We start from the raw sequence: 25,306 nt of genomic DNA on the forward strand, positions 1-25,306 counted from the left end.
GGCCCTGCTGCAGGCTGGGGCCCTCCACTCTTGCCCCGTCCAATCCACTCTTCTTCACACAGTAGCTTTCTGATACTCAGATCTGCCCCTGGGGAGTTCCCTGGTGGCCTAGTGGTTAGGATTCGGCACTGTCACTGCTGTGGTCCAGGATCGATCCCTGGTCGGGGAACTGAGATCCTGCAAGTTGAGCGGCGCAGCTAAAATTTAAATAAATAAATAAATAAAAATCTGAACCTGCCCTTCCTTGTTCAAAGTCCTTCTGTGGCTCCCCACTGCCCTCGGGACAAAGTCCAGACTCCTTAGCCTGGCATTCAAGACCCTTTGCACCATGGCCCCCCTTTAGCCACGCCTCCCCAGGGCAGCCACAGGCAGGGGCAGCTGTTTTCTGAACACGGACGCACACACAAATCCCCTAGCTCGGGAAGCCTGCCGTTCCTCACCTCTGTTTAAGAATGTCCCATTCCTCTATGCCCGAGGCCCACGATCAGACTCCCCTCTCTGTCGACCCTTCTCCTGTCCAGCCCCTCTAGGGTTCCGCCACTGGACGGGGGAGGGGGCATTACCTGCCACCCCGCCCCCCATTCCAGCCAGGGGCTCAGGTCTCCAACAACAGAACCGGAGCCACTCGGCAACGCTGGAACACATTCAGTGGGGCTTGGGGCCCCTCATTCCAAGCCAGGAGGGCTTCGAGGGAAGAGTGCTCCCCCTGGCAGACTTGCCCTGCGGCCCAGGTGTCTGGGGGTTGTCAGGGAGGTGGGGGTGAACCTCGCAGGGCGAGGCACGAGTGCGGTTCTCTTTCCTCCACTGGGGAGGCCTCGGGGCCAGCGTCGGGGTGGGAGGCCTCGGAAGCAGAGCCTGTGGGGCGGAGGTGGCGGCAGGACAGTGTCTGGTGGCAGAGGCACCATGGCCACCATCCAGTCGGAGACTGACTGCTATGACATCATCGAGGTGCTGGGCAAGGGCACCTTCGGGGAGGTGGCCAAGGGCTGGCGGCAAAGCACAGGCGAGATGGTGGCCATCAAGATCCTGAAGAACGATGCTTACCGCAACCGAATCATCAAGAACGAGCTGAAGCTGCTGCGTTGCATGAGGGGCCTGGACCCAGAGGAGGCCCACGTTGTCCGTTTCCTCGAGTTCTTCCACGACGCCCTCAAGTTCTACCTGGTCTTTGAACTGTTGGAGCAAAACCTTTTCGAATTCCAGAAGGAGAACAACTTTGTGCCCCTCCCCGCCCGCCACATCCGCACGGTCACCCTGCAGGTGCTCAGAGCCCTGGTCCGGCTCAAGGAGCTAGCCATCATCCACGCCGACCTCAAGCCTGAGAACATCATGCTGGTGGACCAGACTCGCTGTCCCTTCAGGGTCAAGGTGAGCGTGGCCATCCAGCCCTGGACACTCTTCTGAGGCTGAGGTTCCCCTTGTCCCACCTCCCAACCCTGAGGTCTCTCCCTCCCTGGCCATGATGGCTCTCCCCACCTCCTGGCTCTGATATCCCCATCTCCCCATCCCAATTCTGACATCCTCTCCCGCTCAGCCCTGAGGTCCCCCCGTCCTCGTTCAATTCTTAGCTCAGCTCCTCTGGCCTAGTCCTGTCCCTGTGGGGCTGACATTCTAGTGGGGGAGATAGAGTCGCCAAGGTAAATGAGTAAAATATGGTAGGGCTTCCCTGGTGGCGCAGTGGTTGAGAGTCCGCCTGCCGATGCAGGGGACACGGGTTTGTGCCCCGGTCTGGGAAGATCCCACATGCCGCGGAGCGGCTGGGCCCGTGAGCCATGGCCGCTGAGCCTGCGCGTCCGGAGCCTGTGCTCCGCAACGGGAGAGGCCACAACAGTGAGAGGCCCGCGTACCGCAAAAAAGAAATGGTATATGAGTGAGAAGGAGACAAGATAAAGTAGGGAGGAGGAGGAGGTGGGGTGGTGATGAGTAAAACTTTAGACTCTGTGGTCAGGAAGGCCTCCCTGAGAAGGTCACATTTGAGAGAAGTCTTGAAGGAGGGAGGGAGCTGTGTCGACATCTGGGAGAAAGTATCAGTGCAAAGGCCCTGAGGTAGGAGTGGACCAAGTATACGTATTTGAGGAGCACTGAGGAAGCCAGTGTGGCTGAAACAGAGTGACTGAGGGGAAGAGGGAGGAAATAAGATCAGGAAGGTGATGGGGCCAGGTCGTACAGGGCCTTGTGGGCCACAGAGGAGACTTGGGCTTTATTCTGTGTAAGGTGGAGCCATAGGAGGATCCTGGGCAGAGGAGGGCTGTGATTGGACGCAGGTGTTCACGGGCTCCCTCTGACTGCAGGGGCAGGAAAGACTGAGGGGACAGGAGCAGGAAGACAGTGAGGGGTGACTGCCCCAGTCCAGGTGGGAGATGGGGGTGGGTTTGGGGTAGATTTTTTTTTTTCTTTTTTTTGACCACAAGGCGAGGCTTGCGGGACCTTAGTTCCCTGACCAGGGATTGAACCTTGGCCCCGGCAGTGAAAGTGCTGAGTCCTAACCACTGGACTACCCGGGGATTCCCTCAGGGTAGATTTTAAAACAGGACTTGCTGGTAAATCTTATGTGAAGTGTGAGAGAGGAAGAGAGGGCTTGAGGGAGGCTGAAAGCCTGTTGGCCTGAGCGACTGGAAGGATGGCAACAGCATCCTTCATCATGAGTTTGTTCATCAGCAAACATTTTCTGAATGCCTGCTCTGGGCCTGACCCTCTGCTGGGCACACAGCCACCTCCTCTGCGCTGTTACGGGTCCCTGGATTCCCCCATCCCGGCTCTGACCCCTCTGTCTGCTTATGGGTTTGTTACTGTCTGGTGATGGTTCTGAACTAGGAGCATCGTGAGGGCGGAGCCAGGGGCATTTTGGTCACCACCGTGTCCCCGGCATCTCCCAGCACAGCACCTTCATGGAGTCAGTGCTCAATGAATGTCAGAGACACAGGGAGATACAGAGACAGGAAAAGGCAGATCATTCTGTCCCAACAGATGGAGGGATAGAGACCCAAGGAAGGAAGGTTTTCCACAAACATAGCAGGAGACAGACAGGACAGAGCCACAACACCTGGCCAGCGCTGGCACCCCTACCGCATTTGTGGAGTGAATGAATGAGTCCCACGAACGTTGACTGAATGATCAGGGTCAGTCAAGCTCTCTGGGATTCAGGCCTCAGCCATCTGTGTTCAGAGTCCAGATTAATAACCATTTCGTCATACTGCCTTCTGCAAATAGAAGGTGAGGGATAGCTGAATGAAAAGCAGAGAAACTCAGGGAGGGAAACTGAGGGAGGGACTAAGATAGAGTCACAGAGATTCAGAGTGAGAAATGGCAGATCGCCCCAGAGGCATCGGGAGAGAAAAGGGCTTTCGGTCATTCACAGTGTTAGTCAACAGGTGTTCATCAAGCACCTGTATGAACCAGGGGCCCGTGTGGGGTGTTAACAGTGCTTGATGGTGAAGACGGAAGAGGACCTGGGTGTCAGGGAGGTGTCCTTCTAGTTGGTCGACCCAGAGATGGGGACAGAGAGAGACACTGAGAGTTGAGGGACACAGACAAGTGACGAGAGGCAAAGAAAGAAAAGAGAGAGGTACCAAGAAGAGACAGAAAGAAAGAGAATGACGCGAATAAAAAGCTCATTCATTCATTCATTCACTCTTTACTGAGCCCCTACTGTGTGCCAGGCACTGTTCTAGGGATCTAGGGATGCAGCAGTGAACAGACAAAATCCCTGCCCTTGTGGGACTGATATCCTAGTTGGGTAGAGAGACAATGAACTCCATACAAACGTAAAAATATGTAGTACGTGAAATGGTGTTAAGAGCTATGGAGAAAAGCAGAGGGCTAGGGAGGTGGATAGGAAGGGAGGGGTGTGCTGTTTTTAATAGGATGGTTAGCGGAGGCCTCCCTGAGAAGGTGACATTTGAGTAAAGACTTGAGGTGAGAGAGGGGAGCCGTGTGGACATCCGGAGGAAGAGCATTCCAGGCAGAGGGAACAGCCAGTGCCAAGGCCCTGAACTGGGAATGTGTCCGGCTTGTTCAAGGAATAGCGAGAGGTTGGTGTGGCTGCAGCTGGGTGTGTGAGGGGGAAGGTGGGAGGAGGTGCGAGCAGAGAGGGGACCGGGCAGATGTTGGAGCCTTGTGGGCCAGGGTGAAGACTTTGGCTTTTATCACAGGATGTGGTAAAGCCACCGGAAGATTCTGAGCAGGAGAGGGACGTGATCTGACTTACGTGGTCACAGGGTCCCTCGGGCTGCATGTGAGAAGCAGACTGGAGGGAGAGGGAGGAACAGGGAGACCAGCAAGGAGGCCCTTCCATTAGTCTAGGCAGGGGATGAGGAGGACAGGACCAGGGTGGGGCTGTGGCTGAGATGCAGAGTGGGCAGAGCAGAAGGTGTTGTGCTGGGGCTGCCCTTCTGTGAGAAGGTGGACGTGTGGTCCCTGGGCTGTGTCATGGCTGAGCTGCCCCTGGGCTGGCCCCTCTACCCAGCCAGCAAGATTTGCTGATGGACAAGGCATGGGGTGAGAGAGAAAGAGACAGGTCTTAACCCTCATGGACATAAGTTCTAGTGGAGAGAAACAGAGACAGAGAGACGAGTACGCAAACCAGAGACAAAGGCTGGAGGAGACAGATAGGGACGTAAACAAGAGATCAAGATTCACAGATGTAGCGACAGTCAGGTGGCAGATGCAGAAAGACACTGGCAAGAGATGCCGGGGAGGCTCAGATCGATCAGCTGTCCCGGCCCACTTGCCTCCCTCCCTCCGCTCAGGTGATCGACTTCGGCTCGGCCAGCATATTCAGCGAGGTGCGCTACATCAAGGGGCCGTATATCCAGTCTCGCTTCTACCGGGCCCCCGAGATTCTGCTGGGGCTGCCCTTCTGTGAGAAGGTGGACGTGTGGTCCCTGGGCTGCATCATGGCTGAGCTGCACCTGGGCTGGCCCCTCTACCCAGGCAACAACGAGTACGACCAGGTGCGCTACATCTGTGAGACCCAGGGCCTGCCCAAGCCCCACATGCTGCATGCCGCCTGTAAGGCCCACCACTTCTTCAAGCGCGACCCTCACCCCGACGCCACCAACCCCTGGCAGCTGAAGTCCTCGGCCGACTACCTGGCTGAGACCAAGGTAGGGGGGCAGGTGGGGTGAGGGCCATCAGCGTGGCAGCTGCCGCATCAAGAAAAAGTCTAGGTTAGATCTCAGAGAGGATTGGAAACTTGAGGGCCAGCTGTGGGGGTGGTCACAGCCAGAGGGAACTGAGGGAGACCCCAGGTGGGACTGGAAGTCAGGGCAGCCTGTCTGCCACCTCTGTGGCTGCCGTCATCAGACTTGTGTGGCAAGAGTCTGGCTGAGATAGCAGAAAGGACTGGAAGTTTGGACCAGCCGCAGGAGCTGTTACAGCGAGAGAGGGGTCTGAGCGTGACCAAAGGTGGCACCGAAAGTATATGGCAGCTCCTCTGATAACTCCTGAGCTGGTCGTGGTTAAAGAATTTGGCAAGAATTGTCTGGGCTTGACTCCTGGGAGGCCTGAGGGCTGGGATCAGATGTGGCGATCAGCTGTGGCAGCAAGAGGGATCTGGATTCGATTCCAAGGAGCACTAGAGGTTTAGGGCAGCCCTTCTGCTAGCTGCTGGTAGGGGCTGGACCCATGGCTCGAGGGAGGACTGGAGGCCTGGGGCGAGGTGTGAAACTTGGGTCGGTGAGATCCCTGGGTTAGACAAGAGGAGGACCAGAGATCACCGTCAGCTGTCCTTCCTGCAGCAGTAGGAGGGGTCTGGATTAGACTAGAGGGGTTCTGGTGTTAGTGAGCAGGTGTGGCCCGCCCCCCCAGATGCAAGAGATCTCCAAGTCAGATCATGGGCAGAACTGGAAGTCTGGGTTCCTGTGGGTGGACTTCATAGCCACAAGAGAGCTCTGGGCCAGACTGGAGGGCCCACCGGAAGCTGGGGGGTCCTATGTGGGCTCCACAGCAGAAGTACCTGGGGCCCAAGTCCTGGACTCGATGTCAACCCCTGCCCTACCCTGTGGCCCACCAGGTGTGCCCACTGGAGCGCCGCAAGTACATGCTCAAGTCACTGGACCAGATAGAGACGGTGAACGGCGGCAGGGCAGCCCGTCGGCTGACCTTCCCCGACCGCGAGGCGCTGGCGGAGCGCGCTGACCTCAAGAGCATGGTGGAGCTGATCAAGCGCATGCTGACGTGGGAGTCGCACGAACGCATCAGCCCCAGCGCCGCCCTGCACCACCCCTTCGTGTCCATGCAGCAGCTGCGCAGCGCCCATCAGACCACCCGCTACTACCAGCTCTCGCTGCACGGCTGCCGCCTCTCCCTGCAGGTGGAGGGCAAGAAACCTATGTCTGTTGTGGATGCCGCGGAAGACGGGCCCCCCTGCTACACTCTGGCCGAGGAGGAGGAGACCGTGGGTCTGGGCAGCGGGCCTTTATTCCGGGAGGGGAAGGCACCAGGCATGCAGAAAGCCATCGATCAGCTGGACGACTTGAGTCTGCAGGAGGCGGGGAGTGGGCTGCGGGGCGAGACCCACACCGACGTCGTCCTCGACGTGCTGGCCCCGGTCAAGGCTGCTGCTGCTGGCCGCTGGGTGCCCGACTCTGGCCCCAAGCCCATCCTGGCCTTCTATGGCAACCGCCTGGCAGGCCGCCACAAGGCCCACAAGCCACCCGCAGGCTCCAAGTCCAACTCCAACGTCAGCAACCTCATCCTGCTGAGCCAGGCCTCGCCCGAGGAAGACGCCCCGTGCAGGGGCGGCGGCTGGGTGGAAGGAGAGCAGCGAGGGGCCTCTGCGGAGCCGCCTGCCATCCCGCAGCGGGACGGGGATGGGCCAGACATCAAGGACGTGACCGTGGATGCTGAGGTGACCCAGGGGGCAGCTAGGATGCAGGTGGTTCTGGGGTCAGGGCCTCCCCAGAGCTCCAGGATCGGGGCATAGTGAACCAACCTTGCCTCCCGTACATTTGCATGGCCCGCGGCTGGCTCAGGATCCAACACACACAACTAGCCCACCCTCAGCATGTGACAAGGCTCAGCAAACACTAATACACCCGTAGGATGTGATGAAGCTCAGCAAACACTAACCCATATTAAGGCTGTGTAAAAACTCAGAACACAGTAATCCACATACGGGAAGTGATAGAGGCCCAGTACTCTGAACAAGGCCATGGGACAGCTCAGCGCCCCCCAGGAAGATGTAACAGAGCCTCAGCAAACACACCTTCAGGACACATTAAGGTCTCAACACACAGCATTTAAGCCTCCAAAATGGGATGAGGGTTCAGGATGTACAAAATCGTCCTCAGGAATTGACAAGGATGCAGCTGGGATCAGGAGGAGTCCATGAGGGGCAGCGTGGTGGTTCCGGGGTGGGGTGGGGGGCGCTTCTTGGCTGATGCCCATCTCTTCTCCCCAACAGGGGCCAGGTCCTGAGTTCTTCGACCTCAGCAGCTGTCCTGGGGAATGGCTGGGTCAGCCAGACTGGACCCTGGAGAGCGTCGGGGGTCCACGGGCTCAGGGGCTCCCACCATGCCACGCCCACCCGCATGGTCCACCCCGGGCCACCAGCTTTCTGCAGCACGTCGGCGGGCACCACTGATGGTGACCCCACCCCTGCCCATCACTGGGTGATGCGCTAGCGGGGCTGGCATCCCCTCCTCAGAGCTATCCCCTGAACTGACAAATTATTCTTACAGAAAGATAATTATCCAGAAATACCCCATTCCCCCCGCCCCGCTCACGGCGCATGCCTGCACACACCCCCCGAACACAGGAGGGTTTTGGGGTCTGGCCCGTGGCCCCCTCGGCCAGAGGGATGCAGGACGGGGGCTGCACCCCACTGGCCCTGGTGCCTGTTTATTTCCATAAAGCACTGCTCACCAGTACTGCCTCACGCCTGTCCTCCCTGCCTGAGGCCTGGACTGGCACTGGGGTGGGGTTCGGGGGGGCACCCAGGCCCTGCTCTCTAATGCTGCACCCAGCCAGCCACTGGCTCAGGCTGGAGGCTGTGCTTGGCACACTGACCCATCCGCTAAATATGCTCAGTGCCTGGCACGTAAGAATCCACCCTCAGAACATTCTCAGTGCTCGGCAGATGCCAGTCTGAGCTTGCCAGATGCCAGGTTCTCAGCGTCTGTTGACCTGTCTTTGCCACACGTGACAGGCTTGGCATGCATCATCCATGCTTGGGACATGAGAAGTGTAAGTTCACTCAGCAGGTGTATGTAAATTCACGCTTGGTACATGCTCTCGTGTCCAGACGTGTGAGTCCACCCTCGGGCTATGGCAGTGGCTCAGCGCGTGCTCATCTGGCTGGGGACACACCAAGTGTGCAGCACACGCTGCGCCATGCTGGCTACATGAGGCTCGGTTCATGCCAGCCCACAAGGTCACACGCGCATGCTCAGCACACACTAGCTCATGTGCATTGTGCGCCGACGGCTCAGCGCACGCCAGCCCACGCTGGTCACCCACTGAGGGCTCAGCACACACCAGCCATGTGCTGAGCGTCCAGTACACACCAAACCACACTGGTCACATGCTGAGGGCTCAGCATGCGTGAAGGTGTCCCCACCAGAGGGCCATGCCAGCTGTCCCCTACCCGGCACCCCACCTCACACCACTCAGTCAGGCACAGGCTGTACACACAAGTTATTTACTTCTTATTATGACCTCAGGCCCTCTTTGCCCTGGAAAGTGGGGTGGGCCAGGGGGCCAGGCCCAGCATGCACCCCTACTTCTTCGGGGGCTGATCCCTCCCCCAGCTTGGCTAGGTCCTCTGCGGCCACAGCATCAGGCTGGCGGGGGCGGAGGTAGAAGCGGGAGAGCACGGTGGGGAGCCTGTGGGAGCCACGATGGGGCAGACAGAAGCGGGGGCACGGGGACAGGGATCGAGACCTGGAACACCCGCGCCCGCGGGGGCCTCGCAGGCCTGTTCTGTCCGCTGGACCGGGCCTCAGAGCAGGCGACAGGCGTTGCCCACACTGTCAGCTGAGGTGTCAAGGTCATGGCTGTAAGGGGAGTCCCAGTCCCTCAGGAAAACGGCCTCCAGCTGGCTCCGCAGGCCGCCCCGCCCGTTCTGCGTCACCAGCAGAGAGGTGCCCGCCGTCTCGGTGAAGTAGCTGCCGGACCAGTTGGAGGTTCCTACAGGGAGCGGGGGTCCAGAGAATCAGGGCCCGTGGTGCTGCCTGGACCCCCTTCCGTCCCCCCACCCCGGCGGCGCTCAGGACACTCACCGATGTAGGTGGCACGTTCAGTCACCATGTACTTGTTGTGGTTGACGCGGGTGTAAGGGATTCGGGCCTGGGCCTCGTCCGCAGGGACCACAAAGAGTTTCTGAGAGGGAGGGGAGATGCGGGGTTGGGTTAGAGAAGCCCCAGGGTCTGGGGTGGGGAGTGGAACCAGGTCTGCGGGACTGGGGACTCAGCTTCTTCTCTCGCGGGCCTGGGGGCCAGAATGGGTACTCGGTAAACGCCGGCTGAAAGGGAGGACCCTGTCGCCTCATATGCCACCTGTTCCCTCTAGAATGACTCCGGTTCATCCCTTAGGTCTTACTTCAGATGTCCCCCTTTCCAGAAAGTCTTCCGCGACCCCTCAGGCTGCAGCGGGAGCTTCTGCTGGGCTCCCCCATCCCAGCCCTAACCCCTCTGCCCGTGCCCTTGATTCTGGCCAATCAGGGCACAGCCCACTCTGGGTTGTCCCTGTCAGATGACAGGTGAGCTCCACGATTGCTGTGTCCCCGGTACTGCCCTGCACAGGGGCTGATGGGTAGGTCTGGGGTAGGTGCTTACCACCTGGATGTCAAAGTGGGTGTGGTTGTCACGCAGGGCAGCCAGGGAGAGCAGGAAGGCCCGCATGGATGGCTCAGAGTGCCCCCAGCAGCTGACCAGCAGGCGCACCTTGACGCCCCGCTCATAGGCAGCCCGCCGCAGCCCGTCGTCAATGGCAGGCCAGAACCTGGGGGAGGCAGGTGCAGGATGCGGAGGGAGGCCTCACTTCAGCTTTAGGGAGCCAGGCATGGGGCCCGCTGCAGCTTCTGAGAAGCCCCAAGCCCCTACCCCATCTCTAGCTCCAAGCCCTGCTCCCCCCACCAATCTTCTCATTGTCTTGTCTGCTGCCCCCAGACTACCTGCTCTGAGCCCCCAGAGTCCAGTCATCCCCCCTTCCTATCCCAGATCTCAAACCCAAACCCTGCCACCCCAAACCTGAATACCCTTAGTCCTACCTCCCAAGCCCGTCATCCCATATCCAGCCCACACTCCCTGCCTCCTAGCTGCAGAAATCCCACATCCCGCATCCTCTGCCTTAAGCTTCCAGTCCCCCGTCTCCACACCACCCCCCGAATATTTTCATCCTCTTCTGTCCCCTTCTCCTTGTCTTGAGCATCCAGACCCACTCTCCCTGTCACCTCTGTCTCTCCCCATGGCGTCCCCTCCCTCTGTCCCCTGGTCTTGGCCCCGTGCCTGCTTTCTGGGCCCCATCGCTCTCTCTCCTGTGTCCTCTTCCACTCACGGTGGCTCCCTACCTTGACCCCTGTCCACGCGCCCAGCGGTACCTGTGTGGGTGGGAGAACTCCATGGTGGGCAGGTAGTTCATGATCGCGATGTAGATGAAACTCCGCGCGTTGTCCACCACGTTGAGGAGGGCTTTCAAGTCTGGGGTGCGGCCACTTGGACACAGTGGTGGGGGTGCACTCTGGGGGATGAGGGGACAGTCAAGACACATGTCCTTCACAGTGGACCCCTGCTACAGACAGCTTGTCACGAGCCAGGTCCTGTGGGTCTCACTAATGCTCAGCCCCCATGAAGGAGAGGGATAATTACCACGTCCTTTTTTTGCAGGTGAGCAAACGGAGGCTCAGAGAGGGTAAGTGATTTGCCTAAGGTCACACAGCTGATAAATGGAGCCAGAGTTTGAACCGAGGCTGTCTGGTTCCAGAACTTATGCTCTAACCCAGTGGTTCTCGACATGAGGTCCCTGGTCAGGTAGCAACAGCATCAGCTGGAAACTTGTTAGAAATGCAAATTCTTGGGCCTCACTGCCCACGGCACACAGAACCAAGGTGCTGGGGTGGAGCCCAGGAATCTGGGTTTCAACAAGCCCTTCTGGTGATTCTAATGCATGCTCAAGTTTGAGGACCTCTGCTCTAATCACTTTTGTCCCTGACTTATAGTCCATCCTGATGGCACTCCTCATGTGCCCAGCCACACCAGGCCCTTCACCCAGCTCTCTCCATCCTCACAACAGGTGAGCAAACTCGAGCTCTGAAAGGGGTAGTGGTAACGGGGGAACCATTAATGTCCCGTGGGAGGTCACTGGAGCAAAGGACCCCAGTGAATCGTGTCCCCCCATCCATGCCTTAGCGTGGCCCTCCAGGATGACACTCGGCTTGGTCAGGTGACTTGCTCGGGGGGAACCCAGGTTGGCCACCCCAACTAGTGAAAATATCAACAGCTAAAAACAGCGGTGCCTTGTCCAGAGTGCCAAGGGCAATAGTGGGTGCTGTCCCATAGAACTTTCCGCACTGATGGAAATGTTCTTTATCTGCACTGTCCAGTATGGCAACTGCTTGCTATGTGTGGCTGCTGAGCACTTGAAATGTGGCTGGTGTGACTGAGGAACTGAGTTTTTAACTGTAGTTCATTTTAATTGATTAAAAATGCGACATGCAGCTATACTGGACAGGTCACCCAGAGCTCGGCCTGCATGGACCCAGCCGTGCCTCTCACTAGCCCTAAGAGGTGGTAAATATTGCAATACTTATCTTCTGTGTGAAACCAAGGCCTAGGGAGGTTGGGACACAGCTCAGGCCCTGAGTGAGCAGGAGTGACAGCCAGTGGTCAGGAACCCCCATCCCTACCAAATCACTGGGCAGGGCTTGATGGGGGCCTAGAGAAGGGATGTGGCCGGGGTGTGACAGGCCCCTCTGCCCTCAGACTCACTGCCAGGTAGGCCAGAGCAGGGGTTCCGTTGAGGCAGATTTCCATTGGTGTCTCTTGATTGTAGCGGGTGTCATAAGGCCGGGGCCAGGTTGACGGGATGGAGATGCCCGCCTGGCCCAGGTACCAGTAGGCCTCAAAGATCTTGGTCAGGTCTCGAGCTAGGCAACTGCAGTTGTACATGACCACGCCCAGCTCCTTGACCTGTGGGAGGGCAATGCTGAGCCCGGGGTAGTGGCCTGGTGCCCACAGATGACATGGACACCTGCAGCCCTTCCCCCTGCCCCCCACCAAGTCCCCCTACCTGCCCCTTGCCCTTCTATCTCCCCCTCTCTCTGACCCTGTCTTCCTTCTTTCTGCCCCTTAACCACGCCCCCCACCCCCCCTCTCCCAGCTAAAGCCCTGGGATGGACATGATCTTGACTCAAGACTAAAATCTTAAGTTTTGGTGAAAATCAGTTATTCCAAAGCTCCAGGTTTCCTGAGCCTTTGCGTACACCGTTGCTTCTACCCTCCACTGAGCTCCTACTCAGTCTTAGGTCTCAGCTGACAGTTTCCTCCTCCAGGGATCCTGACTTGACTGCCCAGCCTGTGTCAGGCATTCTTTGAGGCTCTCAGGGTCCCTTGGGCCTCCTTCATCACCTTCTCTGGTGACAAACCTGCCTCCCCATTGGACTGGGAGGACAGGCACAGGGGATGTCTCAGGGACAGCTGTGTGTTCAGCATCTCCCTGCGGAGCTGGTGAGATTAGGGGTTTGGAAAATATTTGTTGAGCAAATGATCACTGCCTAAGCTGTACCCTTTTCCTGTCCTGTGCCAATTCCTACAGCTCCTCCAGTTATCAGATTAGTTTTCATCTCTTTTGGGAGACTTTCCTTGGTACCCCAGGTTGGGTCACCCGTCCTGGCCCTGACCCCTCCACTTGTGCTCCCCCCTCGCCACCATCTCAGACTTGACCCTTTTGGGCTGACACTGGAGACAGGCCCGTCTCCACCCTGGACCGGGGGTTCCAAGAGGTCCACCATGTTCCCAGCATCAGAACAGGGCTGGGCTTAGAGCAGGCACGCAGAGAGTGAATCATGAAGGTCAAATGGGTGGACAGGGCCTGGAATGTCCTGTAGATGCCATCGGGGATCAGAGGGGCTTCCCTGAGCAGAGCGAGGCAGGTGGAGGGCTGGATTTGGGGATGTTAGGTAGGAGGTGGGAAGGAAGCCATTGCAGAGACTGGAAGAGAGGACTCTGGGGTTGAGGTGGGGCGCAGCTGGAGGCCGGGCGCCCTGTGGGGCAGGGAGCGGCCTAGAAGGGCAGTGGGCAGGGTGCAGGCAGACCTGGGTCAGGGAACGCCAGTCCATGTTGGCACTGCCAAGGTAGAAGTGGGTCTGGTCTACCACCCAGAACTTGGTGTGCAGGACGCCATGGGTCAGCTTCTGCATGTCCACCATGCGGACCTGGGCACCTGGAGGGACAGGGGTGGTGGTCAGGGGCTGGCTTGGGCAGCCGCAGGCCCGGCCCACTCCCAGCTGCCCCCTAGCTCACCGCTTTGCAGCAGGGCCTGCAGATCTGCCTGGGGCTGGGGCCCACTTGGCTTGCTCACGGCAATGCGGACCTTCACACCTCGGGGTGCCAGGGTCTGTAGCTGCCGGAGGACCTCCTCGCCCTGCGGGGAGGGGAGAGACTCTGAGGGGCTGGATCAGCCAACTCTCCAACCCCATGCAGCACCCCCCATGGAGTTGTTTTGAGATTAGGCTTCTAGATCTGATCAGGCTTTACATTAGCCGGGACACTCAGGGAAGGCTTTACACAGGTTAAGATGTTAAAACCTTTATCTGTTTGTTTTTGTGTGTGTGGTAATCAGGGCCTCTCACTGTTGTGGCCTCTCCCATTGTGGAGCACAGGCTCCAGACGCGCAGGCTCAGCAGCCACGGCTCACGGGCCCAGCCACTCCACGGCATGTGAGATCTTCCCGGGCTGGGGCACGAACCCGTGTCCCCTGCATCGGCAGGTGGACTCTCAACCGCTGCGCCACCAGGGAAGCCCCTATCTGTTTTATTTTATTGATTTTTTTAGCCACACTGTGCGGCATGTGGGATCCTAGTTCCCCGACCAGGGATTGAACCCGTGCCCCCTGCAGCGGAAGTGCAGAGTCTTAACCATTGGACCACCTGGGAAGTCCCTTTATCTGTTTTAATAATTGGCGCTCTGAGCCCTGCTAGGGCCTCCCTGCCACTCCTGCCCTTCACGCGACCTTCCCAAGATCCTGACTTGGAAGTATCAATGCCTGTCACAGAAGGGACCTCTGGGCACCTTGCAGGATGTTGGGGGCACAGTGCAGGCTTGGGGTCTGGGAAGGTTTGGGTGAAGCTTGATGATGCCAATAACATGAATAGCAACAGCCATTGATTCCCTGGTTTCTACTGTGAGCCAGGCCCCTTCTAAGTCCCTTTACATGTGAACTCACTGACTTCTCACCACTCTCACTGATGAGGCAAATCTGAGTATATCCCAAGGTGCAGATGGGGAAACTGAGCATTGGAGAAATCAATGGGGAAGCAGGATTTGAACTCAGATGGTCTGCCTCCTATGTCTGTGCTTTGTGCTTTGAACCATTCCAGTAGGAACCAGCAGGGCGTGGGAGCTCATGACTTTTTTTTTCTTTTTTGGCTTGTGGGATCTTAGTTCTCCAACCAGGGATTGAACCCGCGCCCTTGGCAGTGAAAGCGCAGAGTCCTAACCACTGGACCGCCAGGGAATTTCCAGCTCATATCATTTTTAACTGTCGTATATTTTTTCAGGCAGTGCTTAATAAACCTCACAATTTTAATACATTTTAAGCCTACCTCTGACAAAGAGTGGCAGCAAGGAAAGGGAAAAAAAGGGACAAATTCACCATGTCTTTCAATGAAGGGCTTATCCACCTAGGCTGTTCCTTTTCAAATCTTGAAGTTTTATGTTTTTTAAGTTTGTCTGCAGACCCTAACGAGGCTATCAGAGCAAATGCTTATAAAGGGCTGACTCTGTCGGGCATTGTGCTATAATTGGCAGGGATTGGCCCGTTTCATCCTCACAAGAGGGGAGTGCTAGATATTGCCCCATTCTACAGATGAGGAAACTGAAGACCGAGAGGTGAGGTGACCTGCCCAAGGTCACACGGCTGGGAAGTGGCAGCCTGGCTTGAGGCTGGTCTGGTACTCACTCCATGTTTCCATTTCTTTGTGTGACAGGGTCGGGGCAGCTTGTGGGTGAGTGATATCTGCCAGCCTAATCCCTCATAACCAAACCCATACCCTGACATTCAGAGGCCTCCAGATGAATGTGACAAAACGCCCCCAGTCCAGAGGGCCATGTGAAGACAGTTGCTTCCAAACACCTGTGTCCAACCCGCTGTGTGAGACATGTCCACCTGTCTCCCGGGCTATAGGGAAACCCCTTTCATCCACCTCCCCAGTGCCTCCCCCCACCCGTTGCCAGCCAGGGCCCAGGTTGCCAGGTACCTGCTGAGCAGAGGGCTCCTGAGTGTGGGTGTCATTGTTGGTGAGGGTCCAGTAGAAGGAGGCAATGTCCAGGCTGCTGTGGGCACCGGCGAGCAGGCCCAGCCAGGCCTGGCTGGTGGAGGGGTTGCCCGTGGAGGCATTGGGGAAGTCCAGGCCCTCGGGAATGCTCTCCACCAGCACTGCTCTGGGGGGTGGGGGGAGGCAGAATCAGCCATAGGGGGCTGAAACGTGAGTGCTCCCTTGTCTGCCCACGGAGGATGGAAGACTATGTGTATTTGTGTCGGTACTCATGATTCTCTGTGTGTCTGCATTTGCCTGTCTAGAGGTGTGGAAGGAAGGTTGTGCATGTGGATGTGTGTGTGTGTGTGTCTGTCCCCAGATGTGGATGGAAGACGCCATGTGTGTCCATTCACAGACAGATAGAAGATGATGCTGTGGCTGCCATGGCAACAGTGTGGGGGAAGGGGGTGGGCATGGAGGGAAGAACCGTGACGGTCCACTTGGGAGCCGGTGATCACCTTATTCTGTCTCCACCACTGGGTGCAGGCCCTGCTTAGTGCGTGTTGAAGTGTCCCTGGCCTGGCAGCGCCCCTCCCCCCTCCACTTACTCGCAAGGGTCATAGCAGGGGGCTGGGCGCTGGTTGGGCCCAAAGAGATGCAAATCGCCGTATTCCCATAGAAACAGCTGAGTCATCAGGGCACCGAAGCCCACAACCGCCAGGATGAGGACCAGCAGGACCCAACGGGCTTTCTGTGGGGAGGAGGAGGCGATCAGCCAGCCCAAGGAGGGCAGCCCAGGCCATGGCTGAGACAGAGTGAGGGTGGCGGTGGGCTCCTACCTTTTCTGCAGCTTTCCATGCCTCGATCTCGTTCATGGGTAGTTCGTTGGAGGGCTCCTCAGCAGGCACCTTCAGCTGGAGGACAGGGATGATGGTGTGTGTGTGGGGGGTGACAGGGCAGCTCAGTGGGGCCCCTACTCTCTGCTGGGTCCAGCCCCTCCCCACTGGGTCCCCCATCCACCTACCTCCTGGTACATCAGTTTAGGCTTCATCTTGCTGGGCAGCCAGGGGTTATACAGATTCCAGCGGCAAAGTGGGTGTGTCAGGGTCTCCAAACTGCAGGGAACAAAAGCTGGCACTGTGTGGGGGTGTTCTAGGCTTTTGGGGACATCACAGAAAGCAGATCAGCTTCGGGCTCACGGGACTCACTGGGTCGCCTTGTCTGTGATCACGGGGGCCACTGGCACTGCGCCTGCCACCCCTAAATGAGGAAGCTGACTGCTGGTCAGTTGGGATTTCGAAATCCCTCAAGGTCCAACTCCTTTGCTTCCCTCCTATCCCTCTGCGGTGCCCTCCCTGCCCCCCTTTAGTGCCCACCATGCCCCCGCCCCAAGCCCCACACTGCCCCTCATCAGCACCCACACTGCTCCCCATTAGCGCTTTCCCTTCTCTGAGCTCTAACCTATACATTCCCAAAATGACAGCTCCGGATTGGGTCAGCGGAGCCCTAAATCTTTGTGCCTGGCTTCTCCCAGCCCTGGGATTACCCAGAAGTCATTTTCCAGGTGGCTCCTTTGCCCTCACCCTCAGGTAACCACTAGATAGCTCAGGCCAGGAGCCCAGGACCATCGCGGCCTCCCCGCCAGACCCCAGCCCATCCCCGAAACCATCCTCCCCTCCCCTGCCCCAGAGGGGCCTCGGTCTTACTCGGCAGGCGGCTGCTGCTACCTCCACGGGGCCCCAGCTTCTGCCCCAACAGGCTGAGCAGGGGCTGGAGGAAGGAGGGGGCGGGGCCCGAGGGGCTCCGCCCACTGCAGCGGGGAGTCTGCGCAGTGAGAGCGCCGGTCCGGGCTCACCGCAGGAAGAAGGGGAGCCCGGCCGCCCAGTACAGCCAACCTGACGGGGGTGGAGGGAGAGTACATGGCTGAGCGATCGGTTTTGCTACGGTCCACCCTAGAGCCCCCATGTGGGGTAGGGAGGCCACAGGTAAAGAGAAAAAAGACCCCCACATCTTTTCTCGTCTGCAAACCTTGTGAATTTTTGTACCATGGGCATGTATTACCTGGTCAAAAATAAATACATAAATAAGATTAATGACTTTAAAAATTATAAAATGAAATGGAATGATCAAGGCTGAATAACACGATTTAGGGACGTAGCGATGAAATCAGCTTAGAAGACACAGCCCACGCTAAGGGAGGGGAAGAGCGGTGGGGGGGGAGGGGATGGTGGGTTTTCCCTTGGACTGTGGACTGCAGTCAGTGTTTCGTTAAAAAAAAAAAAAAAAAAGTCAACTGATATTTTGATAAGGATTTAAAAATTTTTGTCTCTTAAATCCAGGCTCTGGCTGGAGGGGTAAGCAGGGTTTCCCACATACCATCTCATATCTCCGAAGCAGGATTTGAGGCCACAGATGGAGAAATAAATTGGAGGTCCCCCTCCCCGCCCACCTTTCTCAATGAAAGAGGGGCAGGACCCCCTTCCCCACATCCAGGCAGGAAGTCAACAAATGCAGAGAAGGATTATTACTGAGGGGAGCAACAGCGTTGGAAGTGGTTGCCTTGACAGCGGGATTTGGGGGTGGGTCAGGATTGCTTTTTATCGTCCGCCTATTTTCTTCTTTAAAATTGTGAAACATGCACGACTTACAGAAAAGAAAACATCTCTGTGCAGGTTAAAAAATAATTATAAAGCCTACACAGGTGTTGCCGCGTCCCAGGTTTTGTCACGTTTTTAAAAATTCATGCGCACGCATTAATGTGTTTTTAAAAAAAAGAAGAAAAAAGGAAGGAAATTCCAAAAGGGAGCCAGGTTCTCTCCTTACCGCAATATCCTGCCTAGATCTGAAAGGATAATTTGGAAACCCCTTTCCCCCCAACGTCGGATCCCAGATTGGCAAGGGTGGAAGAGCACAGCTAGATCCCCTCCTATCATTGCAGGAAGCGAGCCAAACCGGCATGGGTCAAATGGATCCAGCAAGAAATGGCAACAGATCAAGGTTATTTGGAACTCCAGAGGTCACCAAGAGAAGCAGAGGATAACAGTCTTGGATGTGGCTGACCTCAGGGTTGGAGGGTGGGGGGAGGGGGAGGCATGGGGCAGGAAACAAGTTTGCCTTTTATTTATTTATTTGTGAAGGGCCTTGGTGAGAAATGTTTTATTTAAGAATATGGGGTTGGAACTGCAGGTGATGTGAAATTAGGGAAGCTAAGATAAACAAAAACAAAACTGGGCAGAGGTAGGGTGCGGAGCTGTGAGGGACGTCACTCTGCAAGGTGAGCCGGGGAACTGGGATGGCTGGTAATAAATCAAAAATAGGAAGAAAATAGACGCATTTCACTCAGTTTGTTAGCGAGCTTTTGGCTTTCAAATTGTGCCATGATGATAGGTCTGTAATGATGGGTTTAATTTTGACTTGTTATATTTTTATCAAAGCAATACACCTAAGGTATCAATATTTCAAAAGAAAACTAGTCCTGAAGAGGTGGTGTAGACTGGGTTAGATTGGCGAGGCAGTTAACACTGTGGCTTCCAGAGCCAGGTGCCTGATTTTAATATGAGCCTCAGCGTGTACGTGACTGACTTCAGAGAAGTGACAGTGCATCTGTGCCCTAGTTTCCCCATCTGCAAAATGGGCACAGCAAGAATAGCACCTACTTTTTACGAGGCTGTTCATTAATTTTGCACACATTTATGGAGTACCTGTGCACCAGGTATTGTTTTAAGCACTGGGGATATCACTGTGAACAAAACAGACATGAGGAAAGACGGACAAAAAAACAGTATTAAATTAAATTATATGTTAGAAGGTAATAAGTGCTATGGAGTCTCAGGGAAGAGGGACAGGGGTGGGGCCGGGGTTGGGATTGCTTACAATTTTAAATAAAGAGGTCAAGGAAGGCCTCGCAGAGAAGGGAGTACCTGAGGGAAAAAAACTTCAAGCAGAGGAGGAATGGAGCTACTGGACATCTTGGGGAAGAGTGTTCTAAGCAGAGGGAACAGCGAGTGCAAAGGCCGTGAGGCAGGAGTGTGCCTGGTGTGGATAGGGAAGAGCGAGGAGACCAGTGTGTCTGTAGTCGAATGGCCTGTGGGAAGAGGGAGAGGAGGTAAGTCTGAGGTGACAGGACCAGATCATGCTGGGCTACCTGGACTGTGGCAAGAAGGACGGGGCCGCGGGTAGGTTCTGAGCAGAGGAGGGAACATGATCTCCTTTGGGGGTTGTGGTGGGTTGAGTGGGGGCCTCAAAAAAGATAGGTCAGATGTGGTCATCACTCCTGGAACTTGTGAATGTGACCTTATTTGGAAAAAGGTTTCCTTTTCTTCTCTGATTGCTGTGGCTAAAACTTCCAAAACTATGTTGAATAAGAGTGGTGAGAGTGGGCAACCTTGTCTTGTTCCTGATCTTAGTGGAAATGGTTTCAATTTTTCACCATTGAGGACGATGCTGGCTGTGGGTTTGTCATATATGACCTTTATTATGTTGAGGAAAGTTCCCTCTATGCCTACTTTCTGCAGGGTTTTTATCATAAATGGGTGTTGAATTTTGTCAAAAGCTTTCTCTGCATCTATTGAGATGATCATATGGTTTTTCTCCTTCAGTTTGTTAATATGGTGTATCACGTTGATTGATTTGCGTATATTGAAGAATCCTTGCATTCCTGGAATAAACCCCACTTGATCATGGTGTATGATCCTTTTAATGTGCTGTTGGATTCTGTTTGCTAGTATTTTGTTGAGGATTTTTGCATCTATGTTCATCAGTGATATTGGCCTGTAGTTTTCTTTCTTTGTGACATCCTTGTCTGGTTATTGGTTGTAACCACTCAATAAATGTTTATTGAAAACAGAAGAAAAGAAGCAGTAGAGCGGAAACCCTTGAGAATAGACTTTCTTAGAAGTCTCTCTAGATCTAGTGACACTCAGTGTATACACAATGTGTGAGTAGCTTGTGTTCTAAGCCCAGAGCAATAGGGTAGGTGCAGATGACACCTCAGCCTGAGGGTAAAATTAAGGTCAATTCAAGGTTGATTCAAGCCGTATGAAAGTGCAAAGAAGGATGTGGCGCCAGTTAGCTGTTGAAGCCCACGTGAAGCACTGGACAGGCCATACCTCAGGAAACATTCACTAACCTATGAACCTTCCATACGGTTCAAAACAGAACTGTTCTTGGGTTTAAAGGAGCCGACTTCCATTCGATTGTGCAGACCCCTTCAGACTGACTGCACAATTGTCTGTGGTCAAGTCTACAGAAAACAGAACAGGGCACTGGTTTTGTGAACTTTTTTGTTTTGTTTTTAGCAGTAGACCTTTTATTTCAAAGGACCCCCTAGAAGGTGCCCCTTCTAGGGAGAGAAGATGCTCAGTCTGAAAAACAATTAAATAAGTAAAAAAAATACACACACAACCCCCTGTCCCCCAACACTCCATCATGAATGGTGAATACTTCTGAACTGGAACTCAAAAATCTAAGCTGTCCCATCCCTACTCAAACCCCCTCTGTGGCTCCCCATTGCCTCCAGGACCAAGTGCAACCATCTTACGATGTCCTCTTGGGCCCTACATGGACAGCCCCTGTGGACCTTCCCCACCATTACAGCTTCAGTCCCCCTTTCTGACTCCAAAGCTGTCTCCGATTCCCACCTCCTCCCTGAATTTCAGCTCCGGAAGTCCCATGGCCTCCTAGACACCTCCACCCAGGTGTCCCTAAGCCCCATACACCAACCATGTCTCCAACTGTCCTTAGGATCTCTCCCAAACCTGCTCCTCCCCCGGGTCCCCCTTTCAAGGAGAGCTGTTCTACCCATCCTTCAGGTCTCAGCCTGTGCGCTACCTTCTCCAGAAAGCCCTGCCTCCCCCAGAGTCCTGGGCCTTGTCCTGGACCGCCCAGAACTTATCCACTTGGCCTCCCAAGCATGTCTCCCACCCCCACCCCCCTTTTTCTCTCCCCTCCATGGCCCCGAACTGGCCTCTCCCACTTGGGTCCCTACTCCAGCCACATCCTGTGGCTCCCAGCCTCCACTCAACCCTTCCAATTCCCCCTCTATCTGAGTCTGACTTGTCCCCCACTCTGCTCAAAACCTCTCTGTGGCCCCCCGGTATCCACAGGATAAAGTCTCAGCTCCTCACTGTAGCTCCCAAAGCCCTGAATGATCTCCCCTCAATAACCTCTTGGGCTTATTCTCTTACCATCCCTGATGGCCTAGTCATATTTAATGTTTTTCAGTTCCTCGAACTGAAACCACACGTTTACCACCAAACCTGCCCACAGCTTCTCCTCCTGCCTAGCATACCTTTTCTCCTCTTCATGTTGCTTATTCCCATCAGCTCGTGTACCACCTCCTCCAGGAAGCCCTCCCTGACCCCCTGTCTGGTCCAGGCATCCTTTTTGGGATCTGACAGTTCCCTGGGCTTCTCTATCCCAGCCCAGACCCCTCTGCCTGTGTTTCCCCCAACCTGGCCCTGAACACTCTGGGCTGTCACTACCTGATGATGGATCTGTTTCTCCCACTGAACTGCAAAACCTGTGAGGGCAGGGCCAGGCTGGCTCAGTCACTGCTGTGTCCCCAGTATCACCCAGCACAGGGACAGTACATGGCAGATGCTCAGTGGCCAGTTCATCCATCTATTCATTCAATGAGTATTTATTCAACGACTACTGCTGACAAGCCCTATCTAGAAATTGGAGATACAGCACAGACAAAAAAAAAAAAAAAAAAAAAAGTCCCTAGGAAGGAAGAAATTCTTTTGAGGGAGTAAGACAGTAGATTAAATGAGCGAAACATACAGTTGGTGCCTTGGAGAAAAATAAAACAATGAAAATGGTTGATGTCTCAGTTCAAAAAGAACAACACAACACATCTGGGGCAAAGAAGCATTATTATCCCTGTTTTTCAGATGAGGAGGTAGGGCTCAGGGAAATCACTGCCCAGGTCACACGGCGTTGGTCTGTCGGCCAAGAATTTGAACCCAGAGCTCAGTTCTGTTCCAGGACACTACACTGTCAAACCAATTCCCGAACACAGAATAAGGCAGAATATCTTTTCCTTGCCACCCTCAGGGAGATCTGAGCCTGTGAAAGGATAGGATGTGGGAGAGCAAGGGCTCCTTACGTTTATGGAACCAGGCACTTCTCAAAACACTTTATATATTCAATTCTAACAGCAGTGTTTCTTTTAGCCCCGGGTAACAGATAAGGGAACAAAAGACCTAGAAAGGTTCAGTCACTGGCACAAAGGGACACAGCCAGGAAACGGTGGAGCCAGAATTTGAGCCCAAGCTGCCTCAGGGTCCCGGGTGTAGACAGCTACCTCTCCTGCTGTGTAACATCTGTAGATCTGTGAAGCCCTCCGTCCCTCCCCAGTAGCCTCTAAAAACCCCTACCAACATCCCTCCCCCATCCCACCCCACCCCAAATCTTTGAGAGGGACATTTGAAGCTTTCTCCAAATACAAAGGATATGTGAGTGCAGCTTTAAGAAGAAGAGTCTGGCTGTCCTTCCAACCAGGCTGCTCTTGCCAATCCATCCTTGGTAGAAGTTCTCCAGCTGCTTCTGCTTCTTCATGTCACATCATGTCACATCAGATCACATCCCTCCTCTCCTCCAAATCCTCCCATGGCTCCCACCTCACTCAGAGTAAAGCCCAAGTCTTCTCCATGGCCCATGAGACCCCAGATGATCTGCCCCCATCACCCCACTAACTTCATCCCCCATCCCTCTCCTTCCTCACTGGTCTCCTTGCTATTCCTTAAATATTCCATGCATGCTCCTACCTCAGGGCCTTTGCATTTGCTGTTCTCTCGGCCTAGAATGCCGCTCTTCCCCCAGATAGCCAGGTCACTCTCTCCCCTCTTCAAGTCTTTGTTCAAATGTCACCAGATCACCCTACTTAAAACTATAATCTTTGCATCCCCCAACTCCCTCCTAACACATCATATAACCTACTTCCCTGTTTGTGTACTGTCTCTTACCCCTGCTAGAATGTAAACTCCGTGAGGCCAAGGATCTCTGTTTTGCTCACTGATGTATCCCCAATGCCTAGCCCAATGCTGAGCATGTAGAACATGCTTAATAAATATTTATTGAATGAATTAACTTGCATTTTCATTCCCATGTTGCAGGATGTAGCAACTGAGGCACAGGGACCTTAAGCCAGCTGCCCAAGGTCATGCAGTTATTTAAGTACTAAATGCTAGAACCAAGATTGGAACCAGGGTGTTCCAGTCCCCAGGCACACACTGTAATGACTGTCCTACACGGTCATGCTAAGGCAAGCTGAGTGACTAAGATACTTACCTTTCCACCTGGGGATTCAGGGTTGCTGAGGTTTGACAAAGGTGTGGTGAGACCTGCCTCATCTCTCTGCACCCCCAATTCTATAAGTCAAGGGAGGGTTGGGTCTAAGCTTTCTAGAGTCTTCCTCCCACCAAGCGCTCCTCCACTCCTGCCGTTGGCTAAGTGCTCTCAATTTGGGGGTGGGAAATCAGTCACTCCAACAAGGTAAGGAGATAGGGATTAAGTATTTACATGAGCAAGGTTCATGATGGCTGATGGGTCACCCCCTCAGGTGTGGTGATGTGGCAGAGGTGAGGACAGCATAGAGATCATGATGTGGGACAGCAGGGGTTGGCTGCTGTGGCAGAGAGTATCAGGATACAGAGAGTGGTGACGACACCACGGTAATGATGAGGGCAGCTGGGGGGAGGGGGAGAGCGATAATGAGGAGGGGATGAAGGTGACTGGATGAGGGTGAGGGTGAGATGATTAATAATATTAGCTCAAATGACCACATCAAGCTGGGCATGTCACAAGAATAAACTCGCAGGATCCTCACAATCATCCCTGACGTAGGTGTCCTTGTGTGCGTTTCACAGATGAGGAAGCTGAGACTGCAAACGTGTGATTAGGTGGTCAAGGTTACCCAGATGTTTAGTGGTGGAGCCAGGATAACGGGCTCTAGTACCCGGTATGTGAGAGGGGACACGGGGAAATACCGGGGATATGAAGGGAAGAATAACAACTGTAAGGCAGGGTAGGTCCTTATGGGGAAAACTAGAAGCATTAGGCACGGACAGTGACTGTCAGAGGACGGGGAGGGATGGAGACATAAAGGATGAGGAAGATATAAGGGAAGCGTGAGCGCGACTTAAGGAGATGGTGACAAGAGGCGTGCGAAGGTGACACGGGGGTATGATGACGATTTATGAGAAGGACTTCGTAAAGGAGTAATAGAAACAAAAGAGGGAGAGGGGTGCAGGCGATATGAGAAGGCGACACGACTTAAAGGGGGGGTGACTGCGACATTTGGTGGCCATGGGGACTTAAAGGGAACGAAATCTTATCAAGGGGGTTGACGGCGACCTAAGAAGGGTGATGGCGACATAAGGGGAGTGGTAACGATTTAAGCGGGATGCAACATAAGGGGAGGAATGGGGACATAAAGGGACAGAGGATGATATAAGAGGAGAGATGCATTATATTCGAAGGACGACACGAGGAGGGCAGCCGAGACGCCGCGCCCCCAGATCGCATATTACCTGCACTCCACGTCTCCCACTCCGGGACTCAGCCCCGCACGTACCTTCTAGGCTGGAGCCCCGCCCGACCGCCCCCGCCGTGCGCAGGCGCACTCCGGCTAGACTGCGGGCCGGTGGGGACCAGGCAATTGCCTTTCTCATTGGCCGCGCTCCTCGCTAGCGTGGGGAGGGGAAGCGCCTGGGAGAGTGCGGGTGGTCACGTGACGGTTGCCGCTATGCTCTCGCTGGTGGCTACCCGGAGGGCTAGAGCGGCCGCGGGCCGGTAAGTCCGGCTTCCGGCGGCGAGGACGGTGCTTCCGGGGCGGGCAGCCGGGCCGAAGGAGGAGGGTCTGACAGTTGGCGCGCCGGGTGGGAGGGC

General features: G+C 55.2%; 2 protein-coding genes across 4 annotated transcripts; one reads left to right on the top strand and one right to left on the bottom strand.

Annotated features, from left to right (window-relative positions):
• Positions 1-903: 903 nt before the first annotated feature.
• Positions 904-7,650, top strand: HIPK4 (homeodomain interacting protein kinase 4). Its single transcript, XM_060085533.1, has 4 exons — positions 904-1,368; positions 4,749-5,105; positions 6,014-6,850; positions 7,406-7,650. Exons 1-4 carry the CDS (start codon positions 904-906, stop codon positions 7,583-7,585), a joined length of 1,839 nt encoding a protein of 612 aa, XP_059941516.1. The 3' UTR covers positions 7,586-7,650.
• A 977-nt stretch (positions 7,651-8,627) lies between these two features.
• PLD3 (phospholipase D family member 3) lies at positions 8,628-25,058 on the bottom strand. 3 transcript variants are annotated; one of them, XM_060085537.1, is made up of 14 exons: positions 24,949-25,047; positions 20,544-20,657; positions 17,122-17,310; positions 16,440-16,530; positions 16,255-16,329; positions 16,024-16,166; positions 15,416-15,599; positions 13,461-13,581; positions 13,253-13,380; positions 11,928-12,128; positions 10,541-10,680; positions 9,777-9,942; positions 9,222-9,321; positions 8,628-9,129 (listed from the first exon to the last, which is right to left on the bottom strand). In XM_060085537.1, exons 4-14 carry the CDS (start codon positions 16,464-16,466, stop codon positions 8,942-8,944), a joined length of 1,473 nt encoding a protein of 490 aa, XP_059941520.1. In that variant the 5' UTR covers positions 16,467-16,530; positions 17,122-17,310; positions 20,544-20,657; positions 24,949-25,047; the 3' UTR covers positions 8,628-8,941. The 3 variants fall into 3 exon arrangements, with proteins under 3 accessions (XP_059941520.1, XP_059941517.1, XP_059941519.1); XM_060085534.1 differs by lacking the exon at positions 20,544-20,657 and having other exon boundaries at positions 24,949-25,040; XM_060085536.1 differs by lacking the exons at positions 17,122-17,310; positions 20,544-20,657 and having other exon boundaries at positions 24,949-25,058.
• Between the last annotated feature and the right edge of the window lie 248 nt (positions 25,059-25,306).

The sequence above is a fragment of the Mesoplodon densirostris genome, chromosome 19 (genome assembly GCF_025265405.1).
Source record: "Mesoplodon densirostris isolate mMesDen1 chromosome 19, mMesDen1 primary haplotype, whole genome shotgun sequence".
Taxonomy (NCBI): Eukaryota; Metazoa; Chordata; class Mammalia; order Artiodactyla; family Ziphiidae; genus Mesoplodon; species Mesoplodon densirostris.